This window comes from Giraffa tippelskirchi, chromosome 9, assembly GCF_054371585.1.
Source record: "Giraffa tippelskirchi isolate mGirTip1 chromosome 9, T2T-mGirTip1v1.2.pri, whole genome shotgun sequence".
NCBI classification, from domain to species: domain Eukaryota; kingdom Metazoa; phylum Chordata; class Mammalia; order Artiodactyla; family Giraffidae; genus Giraffa; species Giraffa tippelskirchi.
Window position 1 is genome coordinate 108,803,136 of NC_137283.1, and position 14,265 is coordinate 108,817,400.

Here is a 14,265-nt window from a genome sequence, read left to right on the forward strand (position 1 = left end):
TTCAAACAATATCTCAAAGCTACAATAACCAAAACAGAGTAGTATTGGCACAAAAACAGACAAAAGGATGAGCAGAATAGAATAGAGTCCAGAAATAAGCCCAAACACATCTGGTCAATTAATCTTTGACAAGAAAGGCAAAAATATACAATGGAGAAAAGACAGTCTCTTCAGCAAGTGGTGTTGGGAAAGTCGGACAGTCCCATGTAAATCAGTAACGTTAGAACATGCCCTCACACCATACACAAAAATAAACGCAAAATGACTTAAAGACTTAAATGTTAAGATGTAACACCAAAAAGCTCCTAGAAGAGAACACAGGCAAAACATTCTCTGATGTAAATTGTAGCAATACTTTCTAAGATCAATCTCCCAAGGCAAAAGAAATAAAAGTAAAAATAAACAAATAGGACCTAATCAAATTTACAAGCTTTTGCACAGCAAAGGAAACCATTAATAAAACAAAAGGACAAACCTATAGAATAGGAGAAAACATATGCAAACAATGCAATGGATAAGTGCTTAATTTCCAATATATACAAAAAGCTCATGCAACTCAATATCAAAAGGAAACAACCCAATCAAAAACTGGGCAGAAGACTTAAACAGACATTTCTCAAAAGAAGACATACAGATGGCCAATGGACACATGAAAAGATGCTCAACATCGCTGATTTTTAAAGAAATGCAAGTCAAAACTACAATGAAGTATCACCTCACACAGTCAGAATGGCTATCATCAAAAAGTCTACAAATAATATATTCTGGAAAGGTCGTGGAGAAAAGGGAAATTTTCTATACTATTAGTGGGAATATAAATTGGGGCAGCCACTATAGAAAACAGTATGGAAGTTCCTTAAAAAATTAAAAACAGAGTTGCCATATGATCTAGTAATCACATCCCTGGGTATTTATCAGGAAAAGCTGAAAACTCTAACTTTAAAAGATACACGCACCCCAAAGTTCATAGCAGCATTGTTTACAGCAGTCACGATATGGAAGCAACCTAAGTGTCCAACAAGAGATGAATGGATAAAGAAGATGTGGTTTGTATATAAAATGAAATATTAACCATAAAAGCATGAAATATTGTCATCTGCAGCAATATGGATGGACCTAGAGATTATCATATATGTGAGCCAGAGAAAGACAAATACCACATGATATCACTTATATGTAGAATCTAAAAAAATGATATAAATAAACTTACAAAACAGAAACACAGACACAGAAAAGCAAAAGGGAAAGGGTAGGGGAGAGGGATAAATTAACAGATACACAGATATATATGAAATAGATAAAAAACAAGGATTTACTATGTAGCACAGGGAACTATATTTAATAGATTGTAATAATCTAAATGGAAGAGAATCTGAAAAAGAATATATATAAACACACATATACATATACATAGTATATAATGCAATTACTTTGCTGAACACCTGAAAATAACACATTATAAATCAACTATATTTCTTTTTTTTTTTTTTTTTTTTTTTTTTTTTTTACCTGCACTATAAGCACTTTAAAATCAACTATATTTCAATTCAAAAAAATTTAAAAAAAGAAAGTCCTCACAAAAATGAAATTACAATCAGCTGACTGTTCAGTGATCTCTGAATAAACAGGAATGGATGATCTTAGGGGCCAGAGCTATCTAGCTATGATAAGCTAATACACTACTCAAGGAACACAACTCTCCAGGTACCCACAGTAATACAGCAAATTGACATAATTTGTCTAGAAATGGACCATTAGGAAAACATAAAATTGGTTATAGTTTTCTGTAAGCTAGCCCATGCTTAGATTATGTTTGTGTCCTTTCATCCCTACCCCTCACTTCAATTACCACCTTTTCTTGAGTTAACAGTGTTAACAGTCTGGTGTATATCCTTTCATATGTAGACTGACATGCTTTTATTTGTTTAACCAAATGGGATCATACTGCACATGGTATTCTTTGATCCTCCTTCCAAAATATCATGGATATTCCTCTTCTAATTCTTTTTAAAATGTTTATTTATTTGGCTGTGCTGGGTCTTAGTTGCAGCATCCTTGACCAGGGATCAAACCCAGGGCCCCTGCATTGACAGTGCAAAGTCTCAGCCACTGGACCACCAGGGAAGTCCCTCCTCTTCAAATTCTAATAACTAAAAATAGATATATTCTAACATCTTAAATAAAAGTAGAACTATTTCATTTACTCTATTATTTATTTATTACATGTAAATTACATAAAACATTATATAATTTCCCATAGTTTGAATATACTATAATCCAAGCATTTCTAATTCAGGGTGTTTTCAGTTTTCGCCACTACAAATAAAGCTGCAATAAACATTCTTGTGGTTACATTCTTAAGTACTATAGTCTCTTGCAGCAAAAGTTGGATTTGGGGATCAAAGTATCCTAAATATTTTTTTTTCAAATATCTTCAATTTTGATAAATATGAGCAAATTGTCTGTTTCCCTGTAGTCTCCATAACACTGTTTCTGTTCTTGTTTCTTTCTTTTTTTAGTTATTTATTTGGCTGCACTAGATCTCAGTTGTGGCCTGCAGGATCCTTAGTTTCAGTTTATGAAGTCTTAGTTGCAGCATGCGGGATCTAGTTCCCCTACCAGGGTTCCAACCAGGGCCCCCTGCATTTGGAGCACAGAGTCTTAACCACTGGACCACCAGGGAAATCCTTGTTTCTGTTATTTTTGCTAGACAGAAAACAGTATTTCATATCTGCTTAGATGAGGGTTTGATTCCTGGGTTGGGAAGATTCCCTTGAGGAGGGTATGGCAACCCACTCCAGTATTCTTGCCTGGAGAATCCCATTGTCAGGGGAGCCTGATGGGCTATACAGTTCAAGGGGTCCCAAAGAGTCAGCCATTATTGAAACAACTTAGCATGCATGCACATTTATTTGATTAATGAGATTGAGCATATTTTTCTCATTTATTGTCCATCTGAATTTCTTTTCCTAAGAGAGAGCAAAAAATAGTGGTTACGTATGTAAATACTGGAGCTAGTTTTGCCATTCTGTACTCAAGTTATTTTGATTTGTGCCTCAGTTTTCACAGTTTTAAAATGCTGACAATAATAGTACCCACTTTTAGGGTTATTATGAGGATTTGATAAATTCATTATCTGAAAAAGTATAAAATAGGACCTAACCACATTCTTTGCCCATTTTTCTATGGGATTGTCTTTTTTCTTATCAATTTATGGGGAGTTCTTTTCACATTAGGAATATTAGCCTTTTACTATCTTACTTGTTACAAATATACTTTCTTCAATTCTTTTATTATATTGCCTTTTAATAAGTAATTTTTACTAAAAATTTATGCACTCAAATGACTGCTTTTTCTTTATAGCTTGTTTCCCATATTGCTTAGGAAGCACTTTTTTACTCAAGGTTATACAATTTTTCTTCTAAATCTTCTCTAAACACACATACACACACATATTAATATTTGAATTGTATCTTGGAATTCCCCAGTAATCTAATGTTTAGGACTCCATGCTCTCATTGCTGAGGGCCTGGGTTCAATCCCTGGTTGGGGAACTAAGATCCCACAAACCATGTGGTGTGGCCAAAAACAAAAAAAAAAAAAACAAAAAACCCACCATCAACAATAAATAAATAAATAAGTTCTATCTGGAATTTTTTCATATATGGTATAACGCAGGGGTGGGCTTCCCAGGTGGCTCAGTGGTAAAGCATCTGCCTGAAAATGCAGACAATGTAAGAGACATGGGTTCAATTCCTGAGTTGGGAAGATCCTCTGAAGAAGGGAATGGCAACCCTCTACAGTATTCTTGCTTGGAAAATCCCACAGACAGAGGAACCTGGTGGGCTACAGTCCACGGGTCACAAAGAGTCAGACACACATAATGCAGGGGATTGGCTGCGTGGTCTTCCTATTCCCTAGACATTCAACTGTGCCAGCAATATTTCCCCAGTGATTTGAAACGCTCCCTCTGTACTGCACTCTATCTTATACACAGCCAAAACCATACTCTTGTGGCTTTTTTTTTTTTGTCTGCTGAGAAGCTTGTGAGGTCTTAGCTCCCAGACCAGGGATCCAACTGGGGCCTTGCAGTGAAAGCAAGGAGTCTAACCACTGGACCGCCAGGGAATTCCCTACGCTCTTGGTTATAGTTAGCTTTATAGTAAGTTTTAACATTTGATAAAGCAAATCACACTTTTCTTTTCATGTTCATGGTCTTCTTGGTTAATCTCCAACATATGAACTTGAAAAAAAAAATTCTTATCCACTACTACCCTATGCACCCAAGGCAAAGAGGAGGGTAAAACCAACCACAGTGGGATTCTGATTCTATTTGCATTATTATTAGTAGATTAAGTGATTTTTTTAATATTAAGTCCTCCTATCCAGGAACATGGAGTCTTTTTTATTTAGGTTTTGGCCTATATCTTTTATTAAAATTTCATAATTTTGTTTACTATAGCTCCTGTGCCTTCCATTCTTGTTTTCTTTTTTACTTTGGTCTCTGTTATGAATACGATATTTTTTCCATCTCCAGTCTAACTAGACATTGCTTAGTCAGAGGAAAACTGTAAATTGGATACCTTCATTCAGCCACTAAATTCTCTTGCTAATTCTACTAACTTACTCTTTATAGGTTTTTCTAGGAATACAATTGTTATCTCCTTGAAAAATAAAGATGATTTTTTCCCAGATGTTTATCCTGGGAAGCTCTTTAGCTGTGTGACTGTGCTGCTATTTTCTGTAGATGCTACTTCACTGCACGCAATTGCTGCTGCTGCCCAAAGCTACCCTGCCATGGCCTCCAATGAGACAGAAGTTTTCTAAGCGAATATCCCATGATTGCTTTGTTCCAGTGTCATGGATGACAACACAATACAGTGGTTCTTGGTCTCTCAGGTCTCACATAGTTGAATTCAAAGAATCATTAAATACATTCTTGAGCTCACTGCTGTAATCATACCTGTCAAGTTTCCCTTTGGTCTCTTGCAACAGAGTAAGTATGCCCTTACTCTGGGAGTCCTGTCTGGGCATACTTACTCTGATATTACTCTCACTGTTGGAGAGAGACACTCAGAGAACTTCTCTGACCAACTTAATGAGCTTGTTGGGTCACTTTCATTCACATTACCCAGTATTATCTTCTATATAGCATTAATCGTATTGGTAGATTTATTACTTATTGGTTTATTATTTGTCTACCCAAGATAGACCATATATTAATACAAAACAATTAACCTGATGAGATCAGGGAATTTTAATGTCTTCTTCACCCTTCTACCTCTAATACCGAGTTGAAAACACCTAGCAGGCCTTCAATAAATACTTGCTTAATGAATGAATGTTGAGTTTTCCTGAAAAGGATCGACATCATGCTTAAGTAATTTTTTATACCAACTTTTCTGAGCGCTGCTAAAGATCCAGATAATTTTTCAGTTTAAGGGACAAATCATATTATTTAAAGTGAATGCGTTTTCTGAAACTCAACATATAAAGAAAGGGTTATGAGACTGTAACAAGAGAGATAACTCCCTAGGCAGGGCTAGACATCTGTCCTTCTACCTCAATGCTCAAAGTTTGGATTTGTCGGAGATTAACTATGATCTACTTAATTGTTTTGTTGTTTTTTTGTTTCTGATAAAGGTTATCTGAATTTCATTTCAAATGCTGCAGCAATATGTTTACCACTTTTTTTTTTTAATTTACTGCAACTTTATGGGAACTGAAGGGGAAAAGCTGCAGATCACTGGACCATCAGAAACTCAAGGCAAGTTTCAGCCCATATATTATGTTATCTTGTTTTAGAGGACCGATCAGTCTCCCCAAACGGCTTGACCTTACGGTATGATCTTGGGAAGTAGTTTTTAGACCACTCTACTACATTCACTTTACCAAGCCAGACGCATGTACGGTAAAACTCTCAAACTGATGTCAAAAATCATCACTTGAGGCATTAATTCAAAGTTATCTGGAAAGGCATTTTCAGTGGTTCACAGTGAGACGGTGGATAGGTTGACATTGAATTAGCGTAGGCAATTTTGCTCGGACTGTGGGCAAACCTCCCCTAGCTCGCTATTTAACTTTGTCCCTGCGTCTCCCAAGGCCGCGAAGATCTCGTCTAGTGCTCTTTCCACTGCTCCAGGCCGAGGCCGACACGGAAACTGAGTCCGCAGCACCTCTGCCTCAGCCCGGCGGGGGCGCGCTCGCCCGGTGCATTGTGGGCTCTGTAGTCCGGCCGGAACCTGTCCGCACCTACAAGTTCCATGACTGCTCTTTCCCTCCTCTGCCTAGACCCAGTCGCCTTCCGCGGCTGCCGCTGGATCTCCCGGGTTCCGGGCGCGAAGTTCTGACAGGTCAGCTGTTTCCCTCCAGGGCACAGGAGGCGGAAGCCGGAGGGGCGAGGGGAGGAGCTACGCGCGTGTCGCGGGGAGGTGAACGCCCGCTCTACGTGCTCGTTCGCCTTGCGACCGCTGCGCGCGAGCCCGGTGTCCCCGCGGCGGGCAGCAGCAGCGGCGGCGGCGGAGGTGTCGGTAGAACGCGGAGGGGGCGGAGGGAGTCCGCGGCGGCGGCGGCGGCGGCGGCGGCTGCAGCAGCAGCGAAATGGCGGAGACCGTGGCGGACACCCGGCGGCTGATCACCAAGCCGCAGAACCTGAATGACGCCTACGGGCCTCCCAGCAACTTCCTCGAGATCGATGTGAGCAACCCGCAGACAGTGGGGGTCGGCCGGGGCCGCTTCACCACCTACGAGATCAGGGTCAAGGTGAGGCCGTCTTTTCCCCGTACGGAGAGACTCCTTCTGTGGTCCCGGCTATCCGCCGCGGACCCTGGAGCGCAGACCCTCAAACGGCCACGGCCGCCCAGGCGGGGCCCCTTGCTGACACGGTGGGGCTGTCTTGTCCACGGGCGGGGTCCGGGCCGGGGCCCGTCTTCGTGTAGGGCTTTCGTGCAGGGCGTGGATGGGGGCTTGTAGGGTGAACTGAGGCCAGCGTTGGCACTTGAAGAAGGTACTCGGAGAAGAGGGCGTGGGTTGAGCGACGCTGGCCCCTGAAGCAGCTGATCTGGGAATGACATTTGAGTTGGAAAGGGGTAGATCTTTCGAGAACACAGCCCTTCATCGGGAATGGAGCTATCTGTGACTGAGAAAGAGGGTTTGCGCAAAGTTGAAGCCAATCCGGTTTTCTTTCCCTGGAGACTATTCCCCCCGCCCCCGCCCCGAGTTGGCCAAGCCAAGCTGATTGCTCTCAGGCCCTTCCGTGCTACCAAACTCACCTAAATTGTACGCTTTTCTGAACAGAACCTCAAGAAAGTTTACAAAAGCCTGTCAGATTTGGTAGGGTTGAGCCAGGTGAGAAAACGGTGATGGAAAATGATTGACCTTAGTATTTTGGGCCACCATCGTGCTAAAGGCTGAGGAGTGGGAAGTGTTGCCTGCCTCACAATCAAGACTACCACTGCTTTAAGAAAAACCTGTTCATTTAGGGATCTTGCTGTCTTAATTTCGAGATTTTCACTTCACTGAATGAAAGAATCAGCTGAAGTAGAACCACATTTATAATTTCATAACCAGTATTTGTTGGCAGTACGTAATGCAGATGATTTGAAAGATGCTAATTGAGAATAGTGCTTCACTTTCACTCTCTACTTCAGAATTAAAGAATTTCCTCATGTATGGAAGTATCTTTAAAAATTAGTTACAGTGAAACGAATACAGCTGCTAATGACAGTAACAAATTACTAAAAATTAAGCCTAAGAATTTGGTTTTCGAGTAATCAGATTTTATGTAACAAGTTACTATTAACATTCAAGTGGAGTAATTTCTCATTAACTTTCTCACTTTTTTGTGTGGTAAGATATAACAGAATATACCATCTTAATAATTTTTAACTGTACAGGTTAGTAACGTTCAGTTTATTCACTGTTGTGAAACTTAGACACTTAAAAATAATTTACTTATGTTGCTATAAAAAATGTAATAATCGTCCAACTTAAAATATGAAACTAACCTGTTAAATGTTACAAGTCACCCTTGTCTCTCTAAGGATATATAAAACGTGAGTCACAAGCAGTCTTGTTACAGCGAAACTGCAGAATCTGAGTTCCAGTGTACCTAAGGAAGGAAGCACATTGTCATGTAAGCCTAGTGGAAAAAAAATGAAGCATTTTTTTCCCCTTAACTTTTGGAATGGTTTTGGATTGTCTTTAATATATCGCAGGTTGTTAACTGAAAAGAACTTCCTCTTTTACTCTCATTCACCAGCATATTTTCCTTTATTTTTGTGCTACAGCAGAGCTTGGTATTCCTGTTTCTAAACTTCCAGAGCTAGTACTTCCTGTCACACAACTGAAGTGGAATCTCCTGCCTGCATTTCCTCATTTAATAACTGTGTTTGTCATGCTGAGTTCTTACATAGTAAATGGACTTTAAGTATAATAACAATTTTTTTAAAAAATTCATCTGATTTTTATTACCAAATAGCTTATGTGACCCTTTAAATTGTGCTTATGGTATCGTCATTTGTATTTTGAAGAAAGTAATCCTTTTTAAGAGTGATTAATGAGTTAGGGAATTAACAGTATACACACCTACACTGGTTTGTTAGATTTTGTACACTAGTTGGTTGTGTGTTAATAACTGTTAAGTCGTAAGTGCTTGTGCCTTCTAAGAAAATATAATTGAGTTTCTAATGCTTATGAAATGCCATTTGGGATTCTCTTAACAATGTAATGTGTTAACTTAAAATGCAGGACACCATATAGTAAGATATTAGGACTTATTTTAGCAGCATGTGATTTTTGAGAGTAATAAGATACAACTGCCAGTGAGATGAATAGGTAAGTCATTTTGTCATTTATTACTACTTTTCTAAACTGTTCATTCTCTCCCTAGCCCCTGCTGCTTGCCTTCTGCTGCTGAATTTGACACATGGCAGACCATTTTATGTTCCAAAGTTTGGGCCCTTAAACTATCCTATGGTTACACTCTAATTTTAGTCTTGAGAAAAATGTTCCATTTTATAGGATCTGATTGAAATTACTCTAATTCACAGAGTAATTTTATCTGGATGGTGGCACTTTAGAATGCAAGTTTCCCAAACTCCATTTATCTTTTGGTTTGAGGATAGTGTTTAAGACTATTAGGATCTCTTTGATTATCTCTGTGCTTTTGAAAATAATTGATATAGTATTAATGTTTTTTAAAATCATTCTAATGGTAGGCATAGCAGAGAGCACCATAAATGATTAAAGGATTTGGAAAGCTCAGGTTCTAGAATTATTTTGGCACATTAAAGAAAAAGCTGAAGGGGAAATTCAGTCACTGTTTATGAAGTTTGTGCTATAATGTGGCTTTAATTTTCTGAAGATTTTAAGTTAATTAAGGTGTATTGTACCTAGAGAAAACTGCTTTGCACCCGGAGTGAGTTTAAGGATCTTTCTTGAGCTCTGAGTTCAAAGAATAACTGAGTAAGGTGCAAAATCTAAGGTCCACTTCCCTTCTGTAAAATAGGTGTGCTAATAATAGTACAGTTGGTTCTTTGTATTTGAGGATGCTGGTTCTGCATATGAGTATTCAACCAACCACAGATCTAAAGTAGTTGGAAAAAAAATTCCAGAAAGTCCCAAAAAGCAAAAGTTGAATTTACTGCAGAAGGCAATGGCAACCCACTCCAGTACTGGTGCCTGGAAAATCCCATGGACGGAGGAGCCTGGTAGGCTGCAGTCTATGGGCTCACTAGGAGTCGGGCACGACTGAGTTACTTCCTTTTCACTTTTCACTTTCATGCACTGGAGAAGGAAATGGCAACCCACTCCAGTATTCTTGCCTGGAGAATCCCAGGGACAGGGGAGCCTGGTGGGCTGTCGTCTATGGGATCGCACAGAGTCAGACACGACTGAAGCGACTTAGCAGCAGCAGCTATATATATACAACATATGCATTGTGTGTTAGGTATTATAAGTAACCTAGAGATGATTTAAAGTGAAAGAGAGGATGTGCGTAGGTTACATGCAAATACTAAACCATTTTATATAAGGAACTTGAACATCTGCAGATTTTAATATGGAGTTGTGTGTGTCCTGGAACCAGATCTAAGAGATGACTGTACCTACCTCAGAGGACTAAATAACATAATGTACATAAGTCTCTTTAGCACAGTGATTGGTATATAATAGGCACTCAAAAGTTACTTCTTTCTAAATACAGCTACTTCTAAATTAAAAGTCATCGATCAGCTGACTACATTCTCTATGTTAATGTGCAGGTGAGTTACTAAAATCGTTGGATTTTCTTATCAAGAAATCGAATATATTTTGTGTCATTCCATGTGGGAAGTTGTGATGCCATTCAGAATGTAGTAAATTTCACACTTAAGACCAAAAATATTTAATAGAAGTCTCCATATTTTAAGGTGAGGGCTTCCCACATGGTGCTAGTGGTAAAGAATCTGCCTGCCAGTGCAGGAGACCCAAGAGACTCAGGTTCAATTCCTGGGTAGGGAAGATCCCTTGGAGTAGGAAATGGCACTCCGCTCCAGTATTCTTGCCTGGAAATTCCATGAGCAGAGAAGTCTGGTGGGCTACAGTCCACAGGGTCACAAAGAGTCAGACATAACTGAGCAACTAAGCACCTAAGCACCCACAAACATATTTTAAGGTTGTATGTTTCCTATGATTGTGCTAATATTGGTATTTTTTTTTCAGTTTGAGATCTAATTGACATATAAAATTGTATTTAAGGTGTACAACATAATGATTGCTATATACATATACATAAATGATTACCACAGCAATTTTGGTTAACATTATCACCTCACATGCTTCTAAAAGTAGCTTTTGTAAGTTGAGGCATATTGAAACATAAAACTGAATAGTAAAGTTTACTAATAAACCTTGTACCGGGAAAGATAATGAAAGTAGCATCTTGACAGTATTTGCCATTCTAAATTTGTATTGGTGATTCTTCTCTGGATGAGTTCTCTCATTTTAAATTGAGTCATTAATATTCTCTTCAAAAATAAATTAATTTTTAGACTTGTTTTTAGGGTTTATGTGACTGAGTTCTTAAAGGGCCAAAATAGTATTTAAAAGAATCAAAGCATTTTGGAGCTGAAGGATATCTGCAGAATCTAGGTAGGTTTATCAATTGACCATGAAAAGTCTGATATACATCTTTGCTGCCAGCTATGGCTGACCTCCAGGATCTCTATCAGGGAAAGATAGCTTTGAAGAGTCTGTTCTTACCTAACCCATCCCTTAATGTGGGGGGAGTGAGGCAGTGGCAGTTAAAAAGTAGCTCTGTTATATTGTGTTAAGGGATCCTATTTTATATTGTTCATTTTGGCAGATAAGGAAACCAAGACACAGAAAGTTGTCTCTTACCCAAATTAAATCATTGATATCTAACTGGAGTCAGAGTCAGGGCTCCCCTAATGGCTCAGACAGTAAAGAATTTGCGTGCAATGAAGGAGACCTGGATTTGATCCCTGGGTCTGAAAGATTCCCTGGAAAGGAAAATGGCTACCCACTCCAGTATTCTTGCCTGGAGAATACCATGGACAGAGGAGCCTGGCGGGCTACAGTCCATGGGGTTGCAAGGAGTCAGACACCACTGAGCAACTAAGCACGAAGCTTATGTGAGTATCAGAGTCAGGGTTGGATTTGAAGTATTGTCCTCATTCTGTATTGCTTCACAGCTTCAGTTCATTTAAACAATACATTAAAACCTTTTTTATCTACAGCCTGGTGTTGAGGAACCCTCAAGTGTCTGAACCTTTAGAAAGAAGTCTCAATGTTAGCATCCTTGAGACCTAAGAGTTGACTTTTCATCAATCCACAGTAGATAAGATGCACCCCAGAAAAACAAACAGCTGAAAAGAGCTTACTGTTGAATTCTGTGTTATGATGAAATCACCTGAAGAAAAAATGTTTTGTTGATTGGCTTGCAATGCTATAAAAGGCAAGCTTCTTCTCATGTATAAGCTGAAAAGTGAGGGGATTTATCACCTGAGTACCTGTTGTATTCAAGACAGTTTGCTATATATATAATTTGATCTTTGAGTAACCAAGCAGAGCAAATAATATTTTTGTTTTGCAAATGTGGAAGCTGAAGTCATTGTTGATCCTCATCTCTTGTTCCTCCCTCATTCTTATTTTAGTCTTGCTGAACTACTTATATCTCTCAAATAAGCTGACTTCTCTCCAGGCCTTTGCATACACTTCCTCCTCTGTTAAGAACAGTCTTGCTTTAGCAGCCTTATCTGGCTATCACTACTTGTCCTGCAGAACTCAGCCTTGCTTTTACCTTTTTAGAGATTTTGCTGATCCCTGGAATCTAGACTGGATTTCCTCCCTGTGTGTCCTTGTAGCCCTCTTAGGGTTATGTTTGTTTGCTTGTATGGGCTTCCTTGATGGCTCAGATGGTGATCCTGCAATGCAGGAGACTCGGGTTCAATCCCTGGGTTGGGAAGATGCCCTGGGGAAGGGAATGACTACCCACTCCAATATTCTTGCTTGGAGAATTCCATGGACAAAGGACCGTGGTGGGCTCCAGCCCATGGGGGTTGCAAATAATTGGACATGACTGAGCGACTTTCACTTTTTTCCCTTTAATTCCTGTTTCTCCTATAACCTCCTAGAGGACAGGGACTGTCATGATCACCCTAACTCAACATCTGACATTGTGCTTGACATGTAGTGGATACTTAGGAATAAATGAAGTTTAGGAAGGTTAAGTAGCTTGTCCAAAATCACAGCTATTAAATGGCAAAACTGAGATTTGAATATAGAGTTTCTGATCTTCAGAGGCCATATTTTTTCTTTCACCCTCACTGAACATTCGTTATCACCTGGGGAACTTTTGAAATCCTTTAGATTCTCTTTTAATTGGGTTAGAGTGGGATTTGGGAAGTGGTAATTTAAAAAGCACCCCAGCAAGGGTACCTTACTGATGTGCAGCAAGAATTATACCTGGTGGCACCATGCTCTCTGTCTCTTGAGATATGACAGGCAACAGAGAAGTATGAAAAAAAAAATGGAGCCACAATGGTTGGTAGCCTTGATGGGATTTTTTAAAAGGCAAATTCTAGGGTGGTGGGGGGGAGGGAAGAGAGAAAAAGAAGCAGATCCTTACATGTAGCAGAGAGGAGAACCAATGATATTGGCCAAAGATGAAAGCTATTTTTAAAGGGGAGACAGTTTGGATACTATCAAAGCATGCCAACAACTTAGCTTTGGGAGAAGAAGGGGAAGCATTTACTACATTGAACCAAGCCAGATCTTTTCACCCCTGTCTTATACCATCCATGTCTATATCCCTGTGTAATAATCATGAAAGTAAGCCAGAAATCAGGAAGAGATAAAATTTATATCCATTTAAGAAATCTTTGTATTTTAGTAGTATTGCCACTCTACACCTTTAAAGTGGAGAATCTACTAGTGCCTAGTTTTCAGGTATTTTGGTGATTCCATGAGATTTTTCATCTCACCTTCACAATCATACTTGCCAAAAAAAGGATTGAAATGTTATTTTTAGATACTTTTATGTTTGTACCATAATATGCTGCTTCCATGTAAGCAGAGCCTGCAGTTTTTTGAATATCAGATAAGAAAGATGGTGTCTAAGAAAATCAATACTGTAATCCTGGTACTGCCATTTACGGATTGCTTAGTTAAATGATTTAAAGCTTTCAGCCAAATAAGGTGTTCTTTTAAAGAAATAGTTAACTAAGAACCTGTGAAATTTTACAGCGTAGTAAAACGTGACATATGGTCAATTACGGTATAGTTTGGACTGTTCTCACAGAGACCGCAAAAATTGAGTTGATTTTTTCATGTGAAGAAGTCTCGAGCAGTCCAGGGCTGGCATTGTGACTTGACTATGAGCTTCCCGGTATCACATCCACATTCTAGGCAAGGCAAAGGCATATTTCTTCCCCATTGCCACATTTGGCTACAGAGGAAGCTGCGGAATTTAGTCTAGCTGGGCAGCCATGTGAAGAAAGGAGGAACAGACACTGTTCTCTGCTTCCACACAGTGGCAAAGAAGTGATGGGGGCCGTCTTCCAGGGTGTGGCACTGGCAACATTCTCATCTTGTCTTTTTTTTGTTCTTTATTTGCTGATGACTGAGATTTCAAAGTTTAGAGAAAGTTTATTTGATTTGTAAGAAATAAAATTTGAGCTCCTGTTAGTTTTGACATCCTTAAATGTAAGTTGGGTTTTTGTTTTTTTATTTTATTTTTTTTGATGTAAATAAGTTTGATCCCTT

The 14,265-nt window shown here is 39.1% G+C and overlaps 1 protein-coding gene across 5 annotated transcripts in view; it reads left to right on the plus strand.

Moving 5' to 3' along the window:
• Positions 1–6,469: 6,469 nt before the first annotated feature.
• SNX3 (sorting nexin 3) overlaps positions 6,470–14,265 on the plus strand; it is a 37,124-nt gene continuing 29,328 nt past the window's right edge. For 3 of the 5 annotated variants that reach the window (XM_081526821.1, XM_081526825.1, XM_081526824.1), the window contains exon 1: positions 6,470–6,762. In XM_081526821.1, coding sequence (XP_081382947.1) covers positions 6,601–6,762 — 162 coding nt within the window. In that variant the 5' untranslated portion in view covers positions 6,470–6,600. The remainder of the gene's footprint in view (positions 6,763–14,265) is intronic. The other 2 variants (XM_081526822.1, XM_081526823.1) reach the window with 2 other exon arrangements.